Below are 26,107 nucleotides of genomic sequence, written 5' to 3'. Positions count from 1 at the left end.
GCATCTTGCCCTCCTTTCTGGAAGCTGAAAAAAAGCAGACCGTTCAAGAGCGGGATAAATTCCTGACCCAGCCGAGGGGAGACGCAACCCATCCCAGAGGGGGAGGTTGGAAGGAACGCGAACAACGTCTACGCTTACGACGGACCCTTTCAGAAGTTGCCCTCTGCGGGGCGGAAGCGGGCTGCGGCAGCGGAAGTTCCCGCCCCCGCCCCGCCTCTGCCCCCGGCTTGCGCGAGCTGGGTGTTTCCTGCTTCTTTCAGTCCGGGTTTGGAGACTCCGGCGTCCTCCGACTTTTCATGGTAGGGAGGGCGGTGCCCACTACCTGCGGGCTCTGGGCGGCCGAGAGAGCTCGGCCGAGGCTGAATAGAAGGGGAAGGGGCCGAGGGGGGCGGTTGCGTTGTGGGCAGTCGCGAAAGGGGAGAGGCGGGTGGGGGATTGGAGGGGGGCGAGGCCGGGGGTGGGGGAAGGGCTCTGGTGGATAATTGTATGTGTGTGTTTGGGGGTGGGAGGGTCCCTGGCTGTTGGGGATCGGGAACGAGCATTTGGACTTGGGAGAGTAGATACGTGTGTGGGTGACTTCGGTTGTCTGAGTCCTGAGTGCTCATTGGAAGTGGGATTGGTTATCGTGAAGAGAACAAAGAGGGGTCGTCGAAGATGGACGTTGGAGTGGAAAACCGGGACGGGAGGGTGTTGCGAAAGAGAATGGTTAGGTTATGAGAGAGCGACGTGGGCTTCCTTGGGGGCGGAGCGTTTGGGGTTTTTGGAAGTTGTGGCTGGAGCACCTGGGTGTCGGGAAAGGGGCGAAGGGGCTTCCAGGGGCTTCTGAACACAAGGGTTAGTGAAGCGGGTGAAAGAAGTAGAGGGAGCTGGAGGGGAGGGCAGATGTGCATCCAGCGCCTGAAGGAATGCCAGGGGCCTGAGGTCAGGGTGCCTTCGCCACGGAGTCCAGCGCCTTTAACTGGCGCCTTGGTACCTATCTAGTCACTTCCGTTGGGACCCGAAGTGGCCACACCTAAGGAGCTGGGAATGGATGTCAGTCACCCAGCTGTGCGAAAGTTTCTGTTTGCATGTGATCTTTCAAGGGTTTGTTCCTCAAATAGCTCTTTGGCCTTGGCTGGGAATGACTAAAGTCCAGCTAGCTTTTACTTCTTTGCTTGGTCTTTAACTGGAAAATGCAGTCTTAGAGAAGATAAGTTTCAAGGACCCCGCTGAAGAAGACTTAGCCATTCTGTATCTAACTTTACTCCATTTCATGCAAAATAAGGACTACCTGAAGGGGGAAAGGCATTAATTAAACCAGTGGTTCTCAAACTGGTCTCTAGACCAGCAGCAGCAGCATCACCTGGGAACTTGCTAGGAATGGCCAAAGTTTCAAGCCCTACCACTGACTACTGAATCAGTGTGGGGGGGGTTGGGCCCACCAATCTGTTTTAACAAGCCCTACCGGAGATTAGTGATTTCTTGATTTGGACTATGTAACGAAAGGGGCCTGAGTCAGAGGACACGTATAGTTCTGATTATTAATCTTCTCCCCCCAAAACTGGGGTTGGTGATCATCTCTTCCTCACTAGATCCTTGAGAGAAATCGGCCAATGGTTTGCGTGATACACAAAGGAGGAGAGTGTAATTCAGCACAACGCTTGGAAATAGCAGTAGCTGCCCTATGAGCAAGTTTTGGATGCAAAATAATGCTACAGTTATCGGGCCACCTTAATTTAGTTTGGTGGAAATGGAACAGCAGACTTTCTTGAGTTGTAGCAATGCCTTTAGTTTGGGGGAAATTTTATAATTAGCCTCAAGACAGTGACTTGAGATCAAGCTGGTTAAAGGAACCCCTTAGCCCTGTGGCTCTTAGCTTGGGCCGCACGTTAGAATTACCTGAAGAGCTTCTTAAATACTGCTGAGCTGCCCTTCCTCTACTCTGATTAATTGGCCTGGGGTGAAGCCCAGGCACGGTGCACCCAGGTGACTGTAGTACAGCCAGGGGCTGGGACCTCTTAAGGAAGCTTGAAGGGACAGAAGGGAAACCACGCCGAGGACCAGGTGCCAAGTACTTTAGCATTATCTGTAGGTTATTATGAAGATTATGCCCTTCACTTCATTTTACAACTTAGGAAACTGAGAGTCAGTCAAAAGGCTTGTCTCAACCTCACACCGGAAGTGGTGGAACAGAGCCTGTAGCCTAGGTTCCTCAGACTTTTGATCAAACTTTCCACGTGCCCGTTTCCCCGAGCATACACACACAGGGGACACAGTTCCACCGAGAACTGCGGAGAAAACATCCAAGGGTCAGGGAGTTGGTGCCTTTTTTCCTATTGTACTTGTCTGGGGGGCCTCTTTTCAAGCCAACACTTTTCCCCTTTGGGCTGATTTTTATTTTCTAAGCACATATACAGTTACTTCCTGTCTTTGGCTCCGAAGCTGTGAGATTGGGGCCGGCTTTTGCTTATGATGCTTTGGTTTATTTTTACATGTGGTCAGAATTCACTCGGCCAATAGAACAGGAGGTTGGGGAGCTTCTCCAAGGTGATGAGGTTAATACAGACTAGTTAAGGCATACAGAACTATTTCAAGCAGTGGGTTGTAGTCATAGCTGCACAATGGAAATACCTAGGGGAGTTAAAAAAAAAAAAAAAAAAAGAATTCTGTTGCCCAGGCCACGCCCCAGACCAGTTACATCAGAATTTACATGGATAGGACCCTGCTGGGTTGTTTTTTTTTTTTTTTTTTGAGTGGAGAGCCACTGTTCAGAATCTGCTACAGGAGACTTAGGGGAGGTGGGAAAGAGAGAAGCCTTGACTTCCCTAATTGGGTTCAACTTTTCTGATGGAATACAATTGGTAACCAGTACCTCAAGTATGAATTCCAACTTTGTTTCTCACAACCAGTTTTGCTGTCTCCTGCCCCACCCTCCCCAACCTCATTAATGATGGAATCAAATCTTTGAAACAAGGGAAAAAGCAGGATCCCAGGAGCAGTGGCTGGGGAGTCTTCGGTAGAGAGGTTTGCTGTGAGAGGCTTTTTGTCTGCTGCTTTGTGTCCTTAGCTCGGTGCAGTGTGGGCTCAGGGACGAGAACACAGAACCATTTAGCCAAGGGCCTTTCCTAGTACTGAGGTGACTGACCTTTGGAAGGGTGGGCTCCTGGAAGGTTTGGAGCTTTTTTTCCCGTCTATTCTGGAGTCTCAAGGCTAGATCAGGATGGTTTCTGCCTTTATCTCTTAGTGATTCAGGTGGGTGTCCATAGAGATGGGCATTGTCTTCAGAGAAGGTCATTTGAGACTTTGAGAGCATTTTGAAATAATCATAGTGTGAGTCTTTGGCGTTTGAGTGTTTGCTCTGAGCCAGAGACCGTGCTGAGTGCTCTCTGGCATCCCTCACAGCAATCCTGGAGGGAGACACTGCCCTTGTCCCTGTTTCATAGATGGAACTAGACTCCAGTGACTCGCCCACAACTGATCAGTGGCAGGGCTGGGTGCTCAAATTCAGGCGTGATGTCCAAACCCAAGCCCTTAGCCACACATTGCCTCCCATCTATTTTCAAAGCTTTCTTTTTTAATTCGTAAAGAAGTGGGGGGGGGGGGCTCCTCAATTTACATGTTGTTGCTGTATATATTTCAAGCATGAATGTTGATAAAATCATGGGCTCAAGGCCAGACCGGACTTGCCCATGTCCTTTACTTGCTCTGTCACTGACCCACCGTCAGTACCAACGCATTTTGGGAAGTGACTGAACTTCTCTGGGATGTGGTATCCAAATCTACAAGGTGGAAATAACGATAGTTGTCTCCCAGCATTGTTTACATTTTAAATGGTTGTATGTGGTGGTAGAGATGAAAACTGGTATCTTCTGGGAGGGAGGAGTGGGAGAAGGCATAGAGGGGCTTTCTGGAACCATGAAAATGTTGGCGGTCTGGATCCGAGTCGTGGCTATACAGATGCATATACTGGCCCAAATGCATCAAACCGTGCACTTCAGATATGCTTTATGGTGTGAAAATTATCTCTGGAAAGGTATCAGAAAGTAAAAGTACACTGCAGTCTGCAGTACACTTGGACTTGTTTTGTCTGTTTCATAGTAGGTGCCTTACAGAATGCCAGATCATTTCCCAAAACACTGATTTTTGTGTAAATTACATCTAAAAAGGAACTTTAAAAAGTATTTCAATTTTGGGCAATTTTCCCTAACTGCCCCCCGGCCTTGCCCCCAAACCCCACAACTATAAGCCTTCATTCCCCCCACTCCCCGCCCTAGGTCTTTAAAGTTTTTAGAAACTCTTTATTCTCATCAGCTACTTCTATCATCCCATGGACAAGAGTTTTTCTGGGAAGAATGGTTGGTGATAGCCATTAGTGTGGGGTTTCTGGGGACTGATTTCAAAGGAAAGCTGGAGGGGAGGGGTCCCACAGAGACCCCAGGTGAGTTAAGCTTGAGGTTCTGAAAACGTGCCTCTTATGGTATATTCACCTGATGATGCAGGAACGCTTCTGGAGAAAACACTTTTCTCTCCAGAAGCCCGTTCTTCCTGTCATTCTGCAGGGCCCTGACATGAGTCCTCCAGTGGGTGATTTCCAGGCCACTCTTCTGGGGGGATGGGGGTCGGGAGGGTTGGTCATTGCCTGTGCTATTACCGATTGATGGACAGTGGGTTGCCCCTCATTAGTCCCTTCTCCTGTTGAAGAATAACATTTGTATTTTACCCATCATACATGTAATCCATGTTAATTGTGGGAGATCCAGAAAAGATAGAAAAGCATAAAGAATTTTAAGAAATCCTTTTTCAGGATCAGGATATAGTTTTTTAAAGTTTTGTGCTGTCAAAACCCCCAGGAGTTTTGACTATATGCCAATAGTCAAAGTTGGCTTTCTCTCCTTATTGCCGTGAGGGAGAACCACAGAGCATCTCGGAAAGAGGATTGGGGCTTGCCTTGGGTGATTTGGGGGAGGATTCAGGGAAGTAGGGCTTTGCTCGATATTGAATGCTGTCAGGAGGGAGGGTTAATTCTGTGACTGGGTCTCAGTAATTCCTGTTTTGAAGGTGGGAAGAACGGAGTGGGGCTGAAGCTCTAACTGGTAAAGGAGCAGCAGTGAGTTGCATAAGTCAGGATATGGGGATGTTTGGTCATTTTTGTGTTTGGGGCGATGTTCTTGTTTTTGTCTGCGTTCACGCATAATTATGGGGTAGTCTTGTTTGTGCCTTGATCCATCAGCCACCGAGTGGCCTTGTCAGATGGTGACGTGCTATGAATTGTTCACGTTCAGTGCGAACCTCACGGCCCAGATAGGAGTGCCAGGCCAGGTTCTGGCCGTCAGGCTGCCTCCCCTCTGCTGTGCCCCAGATCGATCAAAGAAGATTCAGCCCACTCTTCGACACCTTCTGCCATAGGCCTTTACCTGTCGAAGAGATGTTTTCTTTGAGTACACGGGTGCCAGGTCCCAGTCTCCTTCCTAGGCCTGCTTAAATCAGCGCAGCCGTTGCTTCGAGATGGACACAAGAACCGGCAGTGCCATTAAGGAGACTGTCATCGGATCTGGCTGTTTTGGGAGGTGCTGGTACAGGAAGTCTCTATTTTGCAACAACTTTATTTCCAAGCGTTTTTAAATACTTGTTTCATCCCCAGAAACACTTCCCCCTCTCCCCCCAGCAGAAAGTGTCAGGAGTGGTAGTTGGGACCCCACTGAATTCATAAAGGCTAATTTCACTTGCAGTTCAGCTGAAAGATAGCACTTTCTGCCATCCAGTGGCACATGGCAATAAGGAGACCGAGAGAGACCCGGGCAGTGCTTCAAGCTGCTGTCAGATGTGCCCCGGGTGTTCGCTTATATGAGGAACAGGCGGAAAGGAAGTCTGCCCACCTCAACAGTTAGTGGTAAAATCCTGCTCACGGGTTCAGCAGGTGAGGTCAGTATACGAGCTCTCTGGGTGGGGTTTGGGGCAACCAGTACCCCACCTCCCACCAGTTGTTGCCCTGCTGACCTGTTCGGCCTCTAATTTTAAGAGAAGCTAGGAATCCGGATTTTTCTGTGAACTTGCCTGTGTCGTCAACTTTCAGAGCAATCTTGAAGTTTTAAATGCAGTCTATAATTGGGCCAAGCAAAACACACCTGGAGGCCAGGTTCAGCCCACAGTCTGAAAGAGGTAAACCGGGCCGGGTGCTGTGACCCTGGTGACCGTTTGTCTTCTCCACTGGCAGGAAGAGATGTCAGGAGAAAGTGTGGTGAGCTCAGCGGTGCCAGCGGCTGCTACCCGCACCACTTCCTTCAAGGGCACGAGCCCCAGCTCCAAGTACGTAAAGCTGAACGTGGGCGGAGCCCTCTACTACACCACCATGCAGACACTGACCAAGCAGGACACCATGCTGAAAGCCATGTTCAGCGGGCGCATGGAAGTACTCACCGACAGCGAAGGTAAGCCTGCCCCCCAGGCGCTGGGGACGTGCTTGTGGTTGAGGGTTCATTCGAGTTCAGAAGGCCAAAGTTAAATGGCAGTTGTGCTCGGTGTTCTCTCAGTGTGCAGGGGGCCTTGGGAGCGTGTAACCGGGAGAGCAGATGTAGTCCGGGTGGGGCGGGGGGTGTGGTGAAGGAGGGTTTCCCCAAGGAAGTGACATGTAAGTCGAGATGTGAAGGTGGGCTGGGGTCACCTGGGTGGGGACTCACAGTCTTGACTTCATTGTTGATTGCCTGTGTGACTTTGAGAAAGTCACTTCCCTCCTCGAGGCCACAGCTCTGTGGCTGGACTAGCAGCCCTAGTCGGTCCCCTGCCAGTTCTCAAGCGATGATTCTGTGACTTCAGAGTGAAACTCCAGTGTGGGAGAGGCATGAATGTGTTCTGTGGACCCTTGTCTTCCTGGGATGGGGGCCTGACAAAGACAGACCTGGATTTAGGATCTCGTGATCCTAACGAGGTGGTTTAACCTGTTCTCGTTTCCCCATTAGTGATACCCACCTCATGGGGCTGTTGGTGCATGGTATTCAATAGATATATATTCCGTGTGTGTTTCTTCTTCTTTTTACCTTTTTCTCATGGAAAGTCACATTGGTAGAAGGGAAAGAATCCTTTTTTTTTCTTAATTTTTTTTTAATGTTTGTTTATTTTAGAGAGAGAGAGAGAGACAGACAGAGCATGGGCAGGGGAGGGGCAGAGAGAGAGAGGGAGACACAGAATCCGAAGCAGGCTCCAGGCTCTGAGCTGTCAGCACAGAGCCCGATGCGGGGCTCGAACCCACAAACCGTGAGATCATGACCTGAGCCGAAGTCGGATGCGACTGAGCCACCCAGGTGCCCCAAGGCAAAGAATTCTTTAAAGCCACCTCAGCGTAACTGCTTCCTACCCGCCTGAAACAATCCAAGGGCACTTGGCAAGGGGGGACATTCTTACCTTGGCTGGGTTCACGGGGCAGGTCACGTGAGGCTCACTTTTGTGGCTTGAGATTGCTTAGGACCTGGCTGGACCCTCCCTTACCTGTTTCTGAGGTTGGCTGCTGTGCCCATGCCCCTGCCTTGCGGGGGTGTTGGTTCCTGGGAAGGTGGGCCGGTTTTGCTACAAGTAGGTGGGATTGGGGACTCTAAGCCTGGCGTCCAGAGTGCATCCTCTGATCCTAGAAGGGAGGAAGCTTGAGCTGATCGCTAGGGAGGGTGATTCCCCCGGTGTCCTAGAGAAGGCCCAGCTGCAGGGCTGGAGGTTCTGTTTCGCTGAGTTTCCTGTGAGTTTGGGTTTCTGGCCAGGCATCAGGTGAATGAGGTTGGAACCTCAGAGCTTCCTTCTGTGTCTCACCCAGAAAGCTTGGAGCTTTTTATGAGTGGGAGGATCCCCTTTGCTGTGCCGCACCCAGCACTGCCCCGGGAGTATTTGTGGAGACTGAGACAATAGCGCCCCAGCTGCCGAAGGAAACAGACCTTATCTGAGAACCCAGGATTGTTGTAGTTTTTCTTCCGCCCTACCCAGTCTTGGGCGGGGGGGGGGGGGGGGCTCAGGAAAAGCAGCTGAGTCGCTTTGGAAGTGAAGTTGGAGCCTCATCTCCTTGAAAGCCCTCGCCTTGCTGGCCTAATGCCACGCCGTGGAAGAGCCGGTCCTCCAGTTCTTTGATCGCCCAGCTGGGAGAGATGCAGGGACAGCAAGGGGTGGGGGGGGGGGGGTCCCGCTTCCAAACAGCTGCTAGAAGACGTCCTGTCCCCAGTGCTTCCTGGAAAATCCAGCATGTTCAGGGAAGCAGGGCTGTCTTTGATACTCTGATCTTGGCCGTTTTCACAGAGCTCCACTGGCTCTCCAGCCCCCTGCCTATCACGAAAAGCTCATAGCACTGCATTTTAAAAGCTATAGGACTTAAAAAAAAAAAAGGCTACTGAGTTCAGGGCATGCTGGCTCTTACCCTGGGCTGTCCTTGGTTTGCTGCAGGCCCAGCCCCCTGGCCAGGGCACCTGAGCACAGCAACCTTTACAGGTCACCTGCCAGCTTTGCGTCTGGTCTTCCAGCCCGCGCTGTGCCGGGCAAGGCGAGCCCGTTGGCCCCTGGTGAGTACACTGCACAGCCTGACCGGGGGCCTCAGTGTTGCCCTCAGATACACCATTGGGTCTACAAACTGGGATAAATGTCCTGCATCTCCCAGCTTCACCCTGGGCTTCAGTGAGGTTTGCCACAAACAGGCCAAAACATCAAGTGCAGCTCGGTGAGACCAGCGGATCCAGCATTGTGTCCTGCTGGCTGAGGAACAGGGGCTCCAAAGTCACAGAGCAGCAATGTATTGAGCTGCTAGAAATCTCTGAAGGGCGCTTGAGAAACTGGTTGCTCCCGGAGAGGACCTGGGGCCCAGGATGAGTGGTGGACTCTCTCCCGCTTCTGCCTGTTGGAGTTTTGTACCACTCAGTTCCTAAACGGGGAGGTTTGGAGTGAGTGGATTTGGGTGTTGGAGTGAGACAGACCGGGTTTGAGTCTGGTAGCAGTCACAGCTAACGTTGATGGAGCCGTTTCTGTGCGTATCGGGCACTGGGCTAATTTAGGCTCGTTTGTCATTTACTGGCAATGGGACATTGGGCGGGTGACTTTCTCTGAGCCTGTTTCCTCAGTTGTGAATGGCAGTGCTTTTCAGGATCGTTATGGGAGTGAGAGAGGACATTAACATTAGAAACTTCTTGGTGGAGTGCCTGACAGTTGGAAGACTCTCTAAATGGGCGCTGTTCACTCTCGCTTCATCCCGCCTGGGTGGGGTGTCCGGGTGGGGGGAGGAGCCCTGTAAGGGGCTGTGGAGAAGCAGGTCTTAGCGGTGCCTTGGGGAGAAGTGGCCTGCCTTGGCCTTGGGGATGAGTGTTCTGCACCTTACGCCCAAAGGGTGGCTTTTCTAAGACGGCCAAGACTCTGGCAATGAGCAGGCCTCTCCCACACTCCTCCCCAGAAGAGCACAGTTCTTACAGTGCCGGGATTTTTACCTGATTCCTTGTCAACATGGATTTATTTGGGACCTTGCCTTAGTAAGAGTTCTGCCTTAGAACTCGCCTGTAGTTAGTTGCCTATTTGGTCCCTGTTGCTTGGTACTGTGCTTCCCCCCGCCACCGCCTTCCCCCGTGGTTTCTGGTCTCTTGCTAATGTTCTTGGAATGAGGGAGTGTGTGAACCAGATTAAAGAACGGAGTCATTAATCTTATTATCAGCACACGTTTCCTTGAAAACCAGTGGGGAAGTCAGGTGTAATACATGGGAAGACCGTAGTACCTCGTGGTTTCCCTGCGATCTCCATGCTTCCTGCCTTAAATTAGAGTTCTGAAATACGGTGAGAGCTTGTAAATTGTGATTAATAAAACAAACTGCCTCTTGCCCCTGATGAGAAGTATTAGGGTCTGGGAGCGAACGGTCAAGAAAGAATTATTGAGACGTCTTTGGTGCAAAAAAGGAAGTTTTATTAAAGCACAGGGACAGGACCCGTGGGTAGAAAGAGCTGCGCTGGGATTGTAAGGAGTGACCGATGATATACTTCTAAGTTGGGAGTGGGTTGGGAATAGGGTAGGTCTCTAAGGAATTTGGAAGGAAGGCTTCCAGGACCTTGAGGGGCTAGCTGGTGTTAAAATAAGGTCATTGACTACTATCTAGCAAAACCTTAGTTAGGAGACCCTTCAGATGTATGTGCATCAGTGGGCCATATGCTTGGAGACTGATTATTAACATATATTTGGAGGGCAAAGATAAAGGAAGTTTCCAAATGGATTTTTTTTAAGTGTATTTATTTATTTTGAAAGAGAGAGAGAGAGTGCCCTCGCACACAAGTCGGGGAGGGACAGAGAGAGAGGATCCCAAGCAGGCTGTGCACTGTCAGCACAGAGCCCCACGCGGGGCTCCAGCCCACGAACCCATGAGATCATGACCTGAGCTGAAACCAAGAGTCAGATGCTTGACTGACTGAGCCACCCAGGCGCCCCCCAAATGGGTTTTTACATGTTAACAAAGACTTACAGGATCCAGGAGGTTGGGCTGAGGTCAACCTAAGGTTGCCATTTGCCCCTAGGCAGCTGAGTTCCTGAGGGAAGGTCACCCTGTCTCCAGTACGTGTCAATGGGCTGCAAGTTGTAAGGAGATTTAAGTTTTTCTACATTTCTTTTGCCTTTGTTCTCCACATCACCCCCACTCAGACAAGAAAGAAAACATTGCCTGGCCCGATATGGCCTCTCTTTACCTTTTTGTTTGCCTCTCTCCCTTCCAGAGGTAACCACTGGCCTGACTTTGGGGTCAGTAGGTGAATTTCAACCTTGGCCGCATAGTGAGTCACCTGGGAGCTAAATCCTGCTGCCTGGGTCCCCACGCACCCAGAGAGCCAGATGTACTTGGGCAGCTGTGTGGTCGGGGCGTTAGGGCTTGGAGGGGCTCCGCAGGGGAATCTACTGTGCGTCTGGTGGTGAAAGCCACTGATGTGAATGTGTAGTGAATGCCTCTTGCTCTGCAGTGTCTGTCCCCAAACAAGGCAGAGTTGGTGTGTTTTCCAACATCATATAAGTGGTGTTACGTCCTTTGTAGCCTCTTTGCCTTCTTAGCATTATGCTTGTGAAATCTAGCCGTGAACGATACGTAGCTCTAGTTCAAATATCGGTAGTTGTGTTCCATTTTGGGAATATGCTGTAGTTTATGGACCCGTATTCTGGCCATAGCTGTTCACACTGCTGCCAGTGTTCACTGTCGGGAATATTGCCCTTCTCAAACACTCTCTGGCACGTGTGAGCTTCTCCAGGGCAGCGCTTCCCAGCCTTCGCCACGTCATGGCACACAGAGAAAGTCATATTCTTATTGTGGTAAATGAAAAGGCTCTAGGCCCAGGGCTACAGCATTTAAGATCTTACCCGCCCCTGGGAGCTCTCTCCTGGAGCTTATTCGCAGAAGGGGAATCCGGGAGAGCATCCTTGGCTTGATTAGGTATTAGCTGTTGTGCCGATTTACACTCCCCACAGTGGTCTGAATTTTTGCCAACACCGGGCACGGTCGGACCTCCTAATTATTGCCGATCTGACGGTTATGAGCTGGTGCTCTGTCATTTTATTTAACATTTCCTAATTTCTAGTCCATTGAGCATCTTCTTATGTGTATTGGTCATTTGTGTTTCATCGTTTAGCTGCCTGATTGCATCTTATTTACACATTTTTCTGTTTGCCTTTTTTTTTCTTACTGCTTTGTGAAAATCTATATTCTGGATCTCATTTCTTTGTGATTTTATGTTGTAAATATCTTCTCCAGTCTGACTTGTGATAGCATTTTTACATTGTTTTTTTACATTTAGGTCTTTGATCTACCTCATTGGTGCTCAACCAGGGATGATTTTGACCTCCAAGTGACATCTGGCAATGTCCAGAGACCTTTCTGATTGCCACAATTTGAGGGTGGGAGCTGCTGGCATCTGGTGGGTAGCGGCCAGCGATGCTGCTAAATACCCAGTGATGCACAGGACAGTCCCTCGGTAACATAGGATTATCCGCTCCAAAATGTCGCTAGTACTGAGGCTGAGAAACCCTGCCCCAGAGATTCTGGTTCAGGAATGGGACAGCTTCCTGGAATCTGAATATGTAATGAGTGCCTCAGGTGATTTATGAACAGGCAAGTTTGGGAACCCCCGAAATAGTATAAATACCTTAAGAAGAGGTCGGTGAAGCCCCAGAGGTGGGGGGCAGGGAAAGAAGCAAGAAGCACTCGGTGTGCTGGTGGCACAAGGAGGCAGGCCTTGTCGCCCAGTCCCCTGTCCCTGAGAGAAGCCTTCCCCAGCTCACCCTGAAAGCCACGCAGACTCCCACGGGCTGGACTGTGCCCCCTCTGGATATCGCTACTGCTCTGTCCTCCAGCAGTGATGAAGAAACGCGTAAAGGGCTCATTGTCAGAGACCTCATTTGAGTGCTGCCAATAGACCCAGCGTTGTGCTATGTGTCTCCAGTACATTCTCTCATCGTGCCTTTACACCAGCCCTGTGGGGTGCCAGTTTTAGGAGAGGACCTGGAGGACAGAGAGGTTCGGTGAAACACCTGTGTCATCCAGCAGGTAGGCGGCAGAACTGGGTTTCCGACACAGGCCCTTGCTGTTAGCCGTCGGGTCGTGCAGCGTCTCCCAGACCATTCCAGAGCCTTCCGGTCTGCCTCTGCCTGTTCTGCTCTTCAGCCTTGCCGAATGGGCCCCCCGGCCCCAGGCCGCCCTGACTTGTACAGCCTTCCGCGACAGCCTGTGTGCTCCGGGGCGTCAGCAAAGACGCCCCACAAGCCAGGAGCTGCTTGACTTCCATTGGCTTTTCTACACGCCAGGCATTTGAGCTGTTTCAAAGGGGGTAGATTCTGGCTTTGAAAGCAACTAAAATATTTTAAAATCAAAATGCTAATTGAAACCTCATGGCGAGCGCGCCTCGCTCCTTTGCCCTTATTTGTCCAAAGTATGATTCCTTCACCACAAGCATTTCCTGACAGCATTCTTGAGCTGGCGCCCAATGTCACGGTCTGTCTCTTCGTTTATGGAAACTCCGGACTGTCACTTGGATAATTGATTTCAGGGGCCCCTGCTCTTGCTGAGCAGGCTAAGTTGTCCATGTGTCAAAGGCAGAACATGGACATTTTTTTCCCAGAATCGCCAAGTTAAACTGGTTGCCGTTTCCCTGAAGACTGAGATCCTGCGCGTCTTCTCAGTTGGTGAAAAGGAGCTTTCCTGTGAATTTCTTACTTGCTTTTTGTGATCAAGTCCTGCATCCCCAACTTGGGAATGTCCCTGAACCCCTCCGAGTCTCTGTTGTCATCTGTGGTCAATGCAGGGGACTGAGCCTCCCTCTGAAAGATCTGTTGGGAAGATAAAATGATCCTTCCACACCTTCTCTGCTCCCTGGAGGGAAAGCACTTGATCCAGGATAGCAGGTCGTAAGCCGGTGGCCTGCAGATAGGTCTTATTTGCCCTAGCGTGGATTAGTGACATTTTGCTTCACTATTATTTACAAATCAGGAGGTTTCCCGGAGAAACCTGCATTTCTGGCTTCTCTTGGAATATCAGAGGCTCCTGAGGCCCTGGGCCCACGTTCCTGCCTGGCCATCTCTGCTGGAGTGAGGAAGAGCCTCCCCAGGGGCAGGGCACGTGCTCTCCGGTCAGCCTCCGGCCCGGCCCACCTACACTCACTCGTGCTGCTTGCTCCAGGCCCCCGGAGGCGGCCGAGCTGCATGGCAGATACCACAGCCGTGCTTTGTCGTCTCAAATGTAGGAGGAAGCGGTGGGATGATGTCCAGCGGTCACTGTCAGGGTGCCGTGATTGACCATGCCTGCGAACGCCTCTTCCTTCCTCGAGGCCAGGGTTTGACTCCGGGCCACACGCTTGCACTGTGTTTGCCACCCTGGGAAGGGCTCTTCGTGCTGCGCTCCGGAAACCGCAGCTGTGTGGAAGTGTCAAGTGTAAACGTCTGGAGGGCAAGACCGGGCCTTTGACCGAAGGGTCGGACTGAGGAGTTTGTAGGACGGGAATATGGAAATGGCCTTCTTCCCAAACTCGCCTAGCGACTGTGGCGAACACCACCAAGTGGCGCCCGGAAACCCCGAGAGCGCACTTGGCACGGCCAGGTTAGGGAAGGGGTGGTGGACAGACTTGTGACTCTGGATATGAAAGAGGTGTCTTTGCTGCTCTGGGCTTCTGTCTGGGGTCAGGGCCTGGGGGCCAGAGGGGGACTTGGGCCGGGATGCCGTGGCGTTAGGAGTGGAAGTGTGTGCGCCTCTCCCAGACTGAGCGACAGACCCGGAGGAGGGGGGCATAAAACTGCTGGTTCCCGCCTGAACCCCCCTGCCCCGTGCATTGGCGTCCTGGCACCTGTAATGTGGGACAGGAGACCGAGGGAGACCCCTTGCTGGGGCTGCCCTGCTGGCCTGGGGGAGGGGGCGCTCCTCTACTGGCTTCTTTCTAGATGCCCTGGCTTCTGTCGAGCCATACGAGTCGTACCACATCTTTGCTTCATCCCAGCCTCTCCTTTCAGTCGCTCCACTCCCAGGCTCCGGTCTTGTTTCCTCCTGCAGTTTCCACCCCACCCCACCCTGCTCCGGGGTATTGGTGTTTCTGAAGATGAGTTGTGGGAGCCTGGGGGTTCCTAGTGAAGGTATAGCAGGCCAGTGCCCGGACTCGAGAGGCCATCGAGAAGCCGAAGGAAAGGCTTGCCCGCTGGCCCCAACCCCCAAGGGCGTCTCACCGTGCCTGGTTCTGGTCGGCAGTCGGCACGTTTTGCCATAGTTAATGAAAGCGAGTTCCGTCTCCCCACGTTACACTCGGCTGCCTGGGGCAGGGGCTGTCGGGTTCACCGTCTCCTCTGCAGTCGCTGTCACTAGCCAGTAAGGGCCTGTTTGGGGAGTCGAGGGTGGAATGTCCCATGGTGGTGCCGGGGGGGCGTTGGGGATCCCTCTGGGGAGTCACACGTTGCCGTCTTTTGCTTATTTGACAACCTGAAAGCATTGTAGAAAGAGGGAGTAGGTATTTTTACCTCACGCTTTTCCCCAGTCATTGGGGTGTGGTCATTTGGACCCATTTTATCCAGGTGTTGTGCACTCTTGGGATGTCCAAGGCACTGTCTAAGAGGTTTTTGAGGGTACTTTAGAAACCCGCTTTTAGGCCCCAGGGGTCCTGGCATCCAAAAGAGCCCAAGAGCAGGTGAGTCCGTGGTTGGGGTGGTCTCCAGCCAGCAGGGCCTGGAGACCATTGCAGTGCTTCCCAGGCAGGGCTCGGTCAGCCCTTCGCTGACCGCTGGGCAGGTGGGGCTACAGCCCCCTCTGCGGTCCTGCTCTTCCCTGGGAGGCCGAGGGAGCCAAGAGACACCCCAGTTCTCCTCAGCACCTTCCAAGAGACGAGTGTCCGTATAACTAGGCCCTCCCTTCATCCTCGTGCCGCCGCAGGCTGGATCCTCATCGACCGGTGTGGGAAACACTTTGGTACGATACTCAACTACCTTCGTGACGGGGCGGTCCCCTTGCCCGAGAGCCGCCGGGAGATCGAGGAGCTGCTGGCAGAAGCCAAGTACTACCTGGTCCAGGGCCTGGTGGAAGAATGCCAGGCAGCCTTACAAGTAGGTATCCCCCTTTCTCCCCATAAGGGTGGGGAGGTGCTGGGCCCACCTGCCTTTCTCATTTTCCTTCTCTACAAAATGGGGGCAGTTCCTCCCTCACTGAGACGTGTGGGTTCACAAGTATCCCTGGAGCTCCTCTCTCCTTGGGTCAGGGACCCCTTAGAGGCTTCCCTGTGATGCTCAGGCCACCTAACTGTGCTCAGTCGCCATGGTGCTGGGTCATCTCATGTGTACATTGAAACCCTTCAGTACTGAGCTTTGGGCTGTAAAACTTGATCAGTTTTTTGGACCCATCTCGGGACTTATTCTCACCCCACCAGTCACTGTTGGGAGCCTCATGTAATCTCTGCAGACTCAGACACCCCTCACTCCTCAGCTGCACCTGGGTTAGGATCATTGGGGTCAACTCTGGTGATAGCAAAATCCCTGTAGAACCAAAATGCTTCTAGACATAGCCGGCGGCCATTTATTTCAGGCAAAATTCCAACATGGTCGAGGATCAGAAGAGTTCCTTCATAATGCCACAGGAATTGGATTTGTATGCACGAGGCTCTTGTTTGTGCCTCCCTCGGGCCACATGTCTTCTGGCCCTCCGCTGGAGCCGTTCCCATACGGCCTGACTCCTTGGCGATCTGTTGTTTCCACGTACCCCCTCGACCTGCGAGTCTGTGAACTCACCGTAAATCTGACTGAATGCTATAGCCTTTACTTTCGTATTTTTATTTCATTTTTATGCTGGTTTAATGTTGGTTTATTTTGTGAGAGAGCACACATGCGTATGTGCGTGAGAGAGGAAGGGGCAGAGAGAGGGAGAGAGAATCCCAAGCGGGCTCCGAGCTGTCAGTGCAGAGCCTGACTCGGGGCTCAACCTCACAAACCATGACGTCATGACCTGAGCCGAAGTCAGGAGTCGGATGCTTAACCGACTGAGCCACCCAGGCACCCCTCGTTTTTAGGTTTGTTAAAGTAATGTGTGTACATCGTATCTTTCTCCTCTGTTACTTCTTTCAACAGTTCTGTTTACTTTCTTACGCTATCTATTGACATCTCAGTTTTCAATGTCATCTGTTGCGAGACAAATTAAATTTTTGCTCATGCAGTACCACCAACCACTACCAAACTTAGGTACCCATATTCCTTCTCCAGTTTTCCAATATAGTGTTTATCACAGCTTTGGTTAAATCAGTATTCAGAGTTTACGTTGTGATGTCTAAATATTGTTAATAGTTGAGCCACAGAGTATACAGTGAATATTTTTTATTGTGCAACTTTTCAGTTTGCCAGAGTTAGTGACTGCCTCATTGTTTTGTCTGCTTGGTTTTCTAAGTACATATCTCTAATTGATCCCTAAATGGTCAGAAAGGTCGGTCTCCTGTTGGCGTGTTTAGACACACCAGCGAATCGGTTTCATCTTTGTCTTAGAGACACGCCCTCCAGGTTCCCTTTCTGTGGTTTCTGTTAGTCTGAAGTTAAACCTCTAGAACTGACCTCCTCCCAGTTTCCCTCACTTTTATCTTTCTGTTCCACTTTCTCAGAGGTTTTCTTCAATTTTATCTTTTCAACCCTTCTGTTGAACTTTTCATTTCTACGATCATATTTCTAATTTCCCAGAGCCTTTTCATGTTCTCTGAGTGCTCTTTCTTCTCTAGAACGCTGATCTTATTTCATAGGATTCCGTATGTGCTCTCCTTTATCTGATAATACTATTTGAAGTTTTCTTTCTGCTGCATTCATCGTTGGGCTCCTTCCCTTACTTTTTCTCTTTGTTTTGGTTTCAGTCTCACGGTTGAGAGGCTTTCCACATATAATCTGATGATCTCGGGTCTGTTAAAATTCAAGAGTAGAGTTCTGAAAAGCTGTGTGTGTGGTGCATGGGTGGGCCTCGTCCAGTGGGCTTCATTGGCGGATGAAAAGGCTTTTTCCTTGGGAATCCCCAGTGTCCGAGTCTGTAAGCCTTTTCCTGGACGGATCAGTTCCCCGTGGAGGAATCCTCCACTCTCCTGCCTGGTGGGTAGAAGCCTGACTGGCGGCCTTCTGCCATCTGAGTAGGGGAAGGAGTTGGGAGCTGGGGCTCACCGTTTAGTGTGTCGACCACTCGCTCAATCCCCCTGTTTTTAGAAGAGTGGCTCAGCCCTGTCCTCACCCATACAAACCACTCCAGGAAGATAGACCTTTCTTCTGCCAGGGGAAGGGGATGTACTTGGGGCGTCTCACCGGTGTTTCTGCTGATTGGTTAGCAATCCTCTGCTCTGGCCCTTTGCCCACCAGCCTTCACGGGTGTTCTTTGAGAACCTCTAGGATTCTTTCTCCTCGGTTATTCCTCATCTGCTTCCCAGGCTCAGATTTTTCCCCTCTCCCATCCTTCTCCGTAGGCTTATACTTTTTAAGTTCTTCCACGGTTGTTGCAGTGGGGTTTTAGGTGTTTCTACACAATCATATTCCATCCGCTGTGTTTAGAGTTTATTTTCAAGTGGCTCCCTGGGTGGCGGAAACGTGTCCTCGTTGTTAGGGTTTACTGAGCGCCCTGACCAAAGAGCAGACTTCCTAGAGAACTCGACCCTTGGCCATTCCCCTCCCCTTCCCCCTGATTCACTGGTGGTAAGAATCCTCCTCTCTTCCCGGCGCCGGTGGCCCCACCTTCCCTCGCCAGCACCTGTCTTTACCCAGCAGGCCAGCTTAAATAATCCACTGCTGGGCAGGCCTCCCAGGCTGAAAGCGTGTTTTGTTCCAGCAGAACAAAGATACTTATGAGCCTTTCTGCAAAGTTCCTGTCATCACTTCGTCCAAGGAAGAGCAGAAACTTATAGCAACGTCAAATAAGGTACGTTGGAAGCACCCTTGTGGCGTGTCTTTGGCTACCGAAATCATGAATCAGTTTTGAAATTGAAACCTATAGAAGTCCCTGAGCAAGGCCTGAGAAGCGGTGAAGAATGGGAACCTGTTCCCCTAGAATGGGCTCCTGCAGTCTCCCTCCCCACACACCCACCCCCGCCGCCCCCCACCAGCCTGCAAGCTGTGCTCAGCTGCCTTCTGGGCCTGGTGGCAGGGCCCAGCCCCGCGGGAAGCCCACGGTCCTCTGTACCTCCGCTCCGAGTGACTCTCTTCTTTCTTTTTTAAAACACCCTGCAGCCAGCCGTGAAGCTGCTCTACAACAGAAGTAACAACAAATACTCGTATACCAGGTAAGGTGTCAGCGATAAAGGCCACCCACCCTCGCCAGGAAAGCTTCTCACACAGGCCGGGCGCGGCTCCTCTTTGACCTTCCAGTGAGGGTGGCTGTCTGTACTGGGAGGGTGCCCAGGGTAACAGACGACAGGAGACTGAATTCACATCCACCGTGGCCTTTTGAAGTATATAATTCAGTGATTTTTAGTGTATTTACAGACTTGTTTAGCTATCACCGCTTACCCACATTGTGAACATTTTCACCACCTCAGGAAGAAGCCCATTATCAGTCACTCTTCACTCCCCGCCACCCCCAACCCTTGGCAGCCGCTGGCCTCCGCTTGTGTGGCTTTGCTCACTCTGGACACTTCATGTAAACAGCATCATACAACACATTACCTTTTGTGACTGGTTTCTCTCCCTTAGCACGTTTTCAAGGTTTCATCCTCGTGGCGTGTGTCAGTACCTCCTTCCTTTTTATGGCTGAGTAATATCCCATCGTATGGATATCTCCTGCATCTTGTTGATCCATTCGTCAGTTGACGGGTGCTCAGGGTCATTTCCGCTTTGGGGGGGGGCCATCGCGAACGCTGCCGTGAGCATTCGGACCACATTCGTAACACACGTGTTCTGTGTGGTCAGAGGTCTTCGTCTCTCTTGGATGTACCTAGGAGCCGAATCGCTGGGCCCTTTGGTAACCCTAGCTCTAGTCATTTGGGGACCTGCTAAACTGTTTTTCCAAAGCAGCTGCACCATTTCACATTTCCACCAGCAATACATAACAGGTTTCTAGAATGCCTTCTGGCTCTTGGGACCATGTGTTCTCAGTTGTAGGGGGTATAATGAGGTTACTCAAGACCCACAAATGGACCCAAGATGAAGAGTCTCCTTTGGACAGCTCTGTCCTGCCACTCGTGGGGCTCCCTCCACATTCCCCACCTGGTGCCTGTGCACCCACAGGCGCCAAGTTGTTCACGTTTCATCTCCGGCAGAGCCCAGCTAAGCGGCTGCCCTGGCGGGCTGATTGAGAGCACAGGCTTAGGGGCTAGAGCCGTCTCTTTGGAGGCCTGGCTCTGGCATTCTTGGCCTCGGGCAGTCACCTGTTTGCTCTGGCCCTCCCTTTCCTTGGTGGAGCAGCAGGGCCTGTGGTGCCCTTCTTCTGGGCTCCTTGGGAGGTTGAAAAGGGACATGGAAACAACTCAACTGCAGTTAGTACCGGTCTGCGGTCACCTAATCAAATGCTCTTTTGCAGCAATTCTGATGACAATATGTTGAAAAACATTGAGCTCTTTGATAAGCTCTCTCTGCGCTTTAATGGAAGGGTCCTGTTCATAAAGGACGTCATCGGGGATGAAATCTGCTGCTGGTCCTTTTACGGGCAGGGCCGCAAGATCGCTGAGGTTTGCTGCACTTCCATTGTCTATGCCACGGAGAAGAAACAGACCAAGGTAAGCCCTTCGGGGAACGGCTCCGGGTGACTGGTCAGAATACGCACCGCTTCCCTTTCCCCTTGAGCAAAATAAACCTAAAGAGGGAAAAGCTTTGAAAATGCTTTCCTTGATGCACGACTGCTCATTGTGAAAACAGTCATTATCTTTTGGGCCCCGGAGAGTCGCCTGTAGGTCTTGCAGAAACAGAATGGCCTTTCCTTTCTGACGGTGAGCAAATAGGGACAGTCATACTGCACCTAAGTCCCTTGGCTGTAAAGGTCGATTCAGATGTATCCTCACGCCGCTGTCCCCTCGCCACCTGCATCGTCTCCTGTCGGTGACGGGACAGGGCCTGTTGTTCCACAGCACCACCATCTCCCACCAGCGTGGCCCCATCCCATCTCAGTCATCAGAGGAACAGTGCTGCCTTCAAGAGCTTGACCTTGGCTTTCTAGTCACAACCTATGACTTGTGCCGTCTGTCTGCCCTCTGACCCACTGACCTGGAGTGGCCCTCCACCCTCGCAGGGCCTGCGTGGCATTCCTTAGCTGGCGTGCTTGTTGGCTTCCTTCTGAGCACACAGCTTCCTGACTGATCCGGACTCTGTGGATCTACTTCCGTATCATCGTCTCCAAACCAGTAATGCTGCAAGGCGCTGTTGGAGGTGCGGTGCTCTGTTCGTTGAACTTCGCTCCCTGGAGGTCTTCTGCTTACTCTTCTTGGGCTCTGCAACTCGGTTTTCTTCCTCTTTTCAAAACAGAAATCCCCCAGTACACTCTGTCACTTCCCTCGGATCCTTGCTAAGGGAACCCCGATCACCAGGGACCTGCAGGGTCTGCCAGGCAGGTTTTCATGCACAAGACTGTGCATCACCCACTTGGGGTACTGTCCTCAGTAAGGCCCCGGGAGCGCACAGTTGTGTGTGATTCTAGAGCTAGCCTGGGCAGAAAAGGCAGAGAGAACATGAGACCACGCAGTAGAAACCAGAGTTGTAAACATTTTTTTTTTTAACTTCTAAACCATTTTGTCATTGGTATTTGGAATATATCCTGAAAGATACATACTAGTTAAAGATAGCCAAGGAGGGAAAACCCCTAAGGTTCTTTTTTTTTCAAAGAGGGCAGGGAGACCAGATTCGCTCGCTTCTCTTTACCACATCAGCAAGACGCATGCCTCTTTTCTCCCGTGAACTTTTTTTTAGGGCTGTGAATTCCATCTGTCATTGGCTTCCCCGCCTTGTCAGTTTGGTTTTGTTATATACACGGGTTGCCTTTGTCCTTGGGTAATAACAGGACAATCATCATATTAATCTGATTAAGCTTTAAAATACTGACTTTACGTTTTTAGAGTTTAACAGGGAACAAGGGATTCAGAGGCCTCATGATCTGATCCCAACTATTTATAGATTAACCAACAGGTTCTGGAGTGAGCTTGTGCTTGTGTTTTTGAAATAGGGTAGAGGTGGGGCTCAGGGTGATGGGCCCGGGCCCCTAGCCACAGCTCCCTTTGCTCTGCTGTCGTGTCCCCAGGGCTCTTTCCTTTCTCCAGGAGAAGCACACGCCTGGCTTTGCAGGGGGTCATGTGGGGGCACGGCTGCCCCTACAGGCGCAGGTTCCTTCTTCTGGCCCACGCCTTCGGGACTGTGCTTTGGGGCTGACACTCGTATTTTGTTGTTCCAAGTAACTGTACAGATGTTCCTTTTGGGGGTTTTTGTAGAATTGCGATCCCTCTTGGTACAGCATCCCAAGTGCTTTACTAATTCCTTTAATCATTTAACTGTCTTTTGTGGTTAAGCCGGAAAGGGTTTGGCTTGCTGAAATTAAAGTTTAAGCAGATAGTTAATACGTATGTTGTCCATTTGGTTCTTGATTCCGACTCACTAGGGACTTGGTGTTAATAAAGCACAGAGCTGTGCCCTTTATTGGTCTCCTTTGTTCTGTTGTTCAGACTGACACTTCTATTGCTCTGTCTTCAATTTCACGGACTCTTTTCTCTGTCCTCCCCATTCTGTTATTGAGCCCTTCCAGTAAGTTTTTGTGTGTGTGTGTGTGTGTGTGTGTGTGTGTGTGTGTGTGTTTATCTTGGGTGTTGTATTTTTCAGTAACAGTTTTCGTTTGGGTCTTCTATCTTATGTCTCTTTGCTGAGACCTCCTGTGTTTGCATTCGCCTTAACAGTTCACCCTTCCTTGTGGAGATGTTTTTATAATAGCTGCTTGCACGTCTTCATCAGGTAATTCCAGCATTTGTGGCCTCCTGGACTTGGCATCTGTTGATTCTGTTTTCCCTCAGGAGTTGAGATTTTTCTGGTTCTTCATTGATGACACAAACTTTCGAATTGTATCCCGGATATCCCGAATGTTAGAGGGCTTTTAGATCTTGTTAAATCCTAAAGAGAACGTTTTTTTTGTTTTTTGGTTTTTTTTTATTGTTTTAGTAGGCAGTTGACCCACTTGGGTTCAGGTCACAAGTGCCAGCCAGCTGTGGGTTGCCGTTCCAATGACAATCCAGTTTTCAAAGCCTTCAGATCCGTGCTGCACTGAGGGCCAGTCTGCGCCTGTGGCACCGGTCTGGCCCATTGCTTCGTTCTGTGCGTGCTGTTGAGGGACGGATCGGCAGCCAGGCTCAGGCCCAGGAGTTCCTGCACAACCCCAAGCAGCTGCTTTCCTGAGCGCCCTTCTTTCACAATCTTCTGATGCCGTTTCCCTGGGGTTCCCCTTTTTCAGCCCACTGACCGGAGACTGGGGCTTCAGTTCCCTGCTCTCCCACACACTGCCTGTGACTGTATCCTTACCTGCAGCCTAACGGCATAAAGAAGCTAGAGGAAAACAGTAGCCCAGATTCACTCCATCCTGATGAGACCACAGTTCTCATTAGGAAGGTTCCCCTTCAGAGTTTTGACTCCCACAGTCTCCAGCCATTGCTGCCACAGGATTTGGGCAGGGAGGGTTGGGGTGCAAGAGAATGGAGAAAAGAAAAAAGAAAACCGAGAACTTTCCTTCAGTCTCTGGGTATCGGGTGGCCCCTCTGGAGCTCTCTGAGCTGATGCCAGTTTCAGGGTCACAGGCTGCATTGACCTCCCTCTGGACAGTACTGGTGGGGGAGAAGGCATAACCTCACTACTGGTTAGAGGCTACTCCAGACTGGTCCCTCCCCCCGATCTGGCCGCCACTATTTCTGTGTCACAGCCCTCAGCAACTGCGTGCTCTCCTGGTTGTGTGGCCTCCGTGGGAAATAGAGTAGAATGCACTCTCCCCATCTCTCTCAGAACCTCCGAATCCTGCCCTTGGAAGCCAAGTCTCTGTGAGTCGAGTGCCCGGGACCCACTTGCGCAGCCCCACTCTGGTTCACGGCGCCGTAGCCCCGAACGGTACCAGGCAGTCGCAGAGCTTCGCCACGCAGGAGGGGTCATGTCCTTTCCAGCTGGTCCCTGCTCACAAAGAGTACTGCTGCCCTAAAGGCTGCTCCACGGGAACGGGTCTGTCGTTAGTAGAAACATGCTGGCAACGACCTAATCGGTTAATTGCGTCGTTACAGTCTTACAGCCCCTGATGGGGAAGGATCGCCTGTGTTAGGGGAAAGCAAAAGGTGAAGTGTGTGGTGGGTCACCTTTTGTGTGTAAAGCGTGTGAGTGTGTGTACAGACGTACATTTATCTGCACCGCGTCCCTTTTGTGTCTGGTGTGGCGAGCACCGTGTGTAAGTATTGCCTATTGAAAATCGAAACTACTTTAAAAATAGTAAGGACAGCCTTAAACGGCATCCTAGGGGCCTGAAGGGGCCAGGGGCCCTGCTGGCAACCCCAGGCGGCAGCGGAGGTGGTGGGGTGTGTGTGCGATGCTAACCTACCTGCCTCGTGTTCTGTGGGGGTGCAGGTGGAGTTCCCAGAGGCCCGGATTTACGAGGAGACCCTCAATATTTTGTTGTACGAGGCCCAGGACGGCCGAGGACCCGACAACGCGCTCCTGGAGGCCACGGGCGGGGCGGCTGGACGTTCCCACCACCTGGATGAGGACGAGGAGCGGGAGCGGGAGCGGATCGAGCGCGTGCGGCGGATCCACATCAAGCGCCCCGACGACCGGGCGCACCTCCACCAGTGAGCGAGCGAGCGAGCGAGCGAGCCGCCTCCCTCCTCCCTCCTCCCCTGCTCTTCACTCCGATTCCTGCAGGCCCCGGGCGCCTTCCACTTCCCCCGGAGTCTGGAGATACTTTTGTAATAAGCCAGATGATGATTTTGATATTTTTCGACCAGGTGACTGTCTTTCCCCAGGTGAATGCACCCTTGTTCTTAAGTGGAGTCCAAGGTCTCCCCCTTCCGTGGGAAACGGGGAATCCTTGGAGCCAGGCTTTCTTGGTTCTCGGAGAAAAGTATGAATGGGTGTGAAGCGGACGTGAGAGATGTTGTCTGCAGTATTTATTTTTGTGGGTGTGGACTACCTATTTGAGCTTCGGGGCGGCATTCCCTCGGGGTTCAGTTGGACGGCTCCGAGGGGGATCCTGCCAGTTAGTTGGTGGCCACCAGACGTTCTCGTGAGCATCCTGGGTCGTCGTCCTCCAGCCCAGCACACTGGCTGCCGGTTCCTATAGACTGGGCGGCCATCCGGGGTTTTGCTGGAAGCACCCGCGGCGGCAGGATTTCTGCGCCTGTGGCTTAGTGGTAAATGATTGCAGTTTGTGGCGTGGAAGATAGGACCTGTGAGCTTCGTGCCTCTAACTTGTCCTGGCGTAACTCTGGGTAAGGAGCAGGCCTGTTGCCTCCTGGGCTGACGTGTGGTCCGTGCTCATTGGGACCCCACATGCCTGGCCGAGGGCAGAGCCGTCCCCGGCAGGGAGTGCTGGGGTCCTGGCCCTCTCCCTGATTCCTGCCCCTTCTACCTGGCCTCCTTGTTGAGCAACCCTGTTCTGGGAAGGCCGTCTGGCCTGGTTACAGGTGGAGCTCACACCGCTGCTTCCTGGGATCCATTCCTCCTCCTCCGCCCTTCTTCTCTGTTAAGCTGGGCTGTCTCGGGTAGAAGCCCTGCCTTTTGCTTAGAAAGTGGACGTGGCCCGGACTCTTTCCCCTCCCCGAGCCTGGCATCCAGGCAGGAAGACCACCCCCACCAACAGTCTCAGGGCACCCATCACCTGGAGATCCCCTTTTTGTCTTTGCCTCTGATTTTTACAGTATGGAGTGGCCACAGGGAGCAAGAGTTTGAGGCTGTGCACATCCTTTGTGGTCCAGTTAAGTGTGTGTGTTCATGTTTAAGGGACGTGTGCGACTGTGGGCGGGGACGTGTGCTTGTGGGGCGCAGGGGGCCCGCGCTGGAGCCCGGCTGTCTGCACGGTTGCTTGTGCAAGACGGACGTTCTCGGTGACCTACCTCCCAGTCTCCTCTGCGCCCACGAAGGGACAGAAGTGCGTTGTGGCTGATGTGGCTGCGACTAGATTAGGTAGAGTAGTTACAGGGAGATGTGAACGTGTGTGACAGAATGGATGGAATTTGTCTGTTTTTCAAGGGAAATGTTACTGTTTTATACCAAAGGTGTTAACGTGGGCAGCCTTTGACACCATGTATTCCAAAAAAAAAAAAAAAAAAACGAGTTTATATTTTGAAATGGTTTTTACAGCTTAGGCTTTGCACATACTGCCTTTCTTGAGACAGTCATAGGCCTTTATTTTGTATCCAGCAGCAAAGCCTCCAATAAAACTCTAAAACAATCTTGATTGAACCTAAAAATCATGTACGGGGTCGATGCTTTTTAAACTGTTGTGTGGGAGACTTTCCTACTAAGCCATTTGGATTTTATTAAGTGCACGGGAAAGGGGGCTTAAACACGGTTTCGTAAATATTTTATATACCGTTTAAGTTTTAAACACCAACCCTGGCATTTGGGTTGAACTTTTTTAGAACGTTAAAGCGAGTGTCAGTTCTGATGTTTTCTGTAGGAATGGAAAAGCCATCCTCTGAATTGTGTTTTTAAATCTTTCTGTGAAGAGTACGTCTGTGG

The 26,107-nt window shown here is 51.5% G+C and overlaps 1 protein-coding gene across 2 annotated transcripts; it reads left to right on the top strand.

Moving 5' to 3' along the window:
• The first annotated feature begins 19 nt into the window (after positions 1-19).
• Positions 20-25,823, top strand: KCTD10 (potassium channel tetramerization domain containing 10). 2 transcript variants are annotated; one of them, XM_060612518.3, is made up of 7 exons: positions 20-299; positions 6,194-6,407; positions 15,360-15,529; positions 18,264-18,350; positions 18,659-18,711; positions 19,947-20,142; positions 23,996-25,823. In XM_060612518.3, exons 1-7 carry the CDS (start codon positions 297-299, stop codon positions 24,218-24,220), a joined length of 948 nt encoding a protein of 315 aa, XP_060468501.1. In that variant the 5' UTR covers positions 20-296; the 3' UTR covers positions 24,221-25,823. The 2 variants fall into 2 exon arrangements, with proteins under 2 accessions (XP_060468501.1, XP_060468500.1); XM_060612517.3 differs by having other exon boundaries at positions 18,261-18,350.
• Positions 25,824-26,107: the final 284 nt, after the last annotated feature.

The sequence above is a fragment of the Panthera onca genome, chromosome D3, assembly GCF_046562875.1.
Source record: "Panthera onca isolate mPanOnc1 chromosome D3, mPanOnc1 haplotype 2, whole genome shotgun sequence".
Taxonomy (NCBI): domain Eukaryota; kingdom Metazoa; phylum Chordata; class Mammalia; order Carnivora; family Felidae; genus Panthera; species Panthera onca.
Note: the sequence above shows the minus strand (reverse complement) of the source record. Positions and strands in the feature narration are given on the sequence as shown.

Bases quoted from the DNA above. Each gene is read 5' to 3' on its own strand.
- KCTD10 (XM_060612517.3), top strand. The intron at 6,408-15,359 runs GTAAGCCTGCCC...GTGCCGCCGCAG, and splicing joins AGTACTCACCGACAGCGAAG to GCTGGATCCTCATCGACCGG. The intron at 15,530-18,260 runs GTAGGTATCCCC...GTTTTGTTCCAG, and splicing joins AATGCCAGGCAGCCTTACAA to CAGAACAAAGATACTTATGA.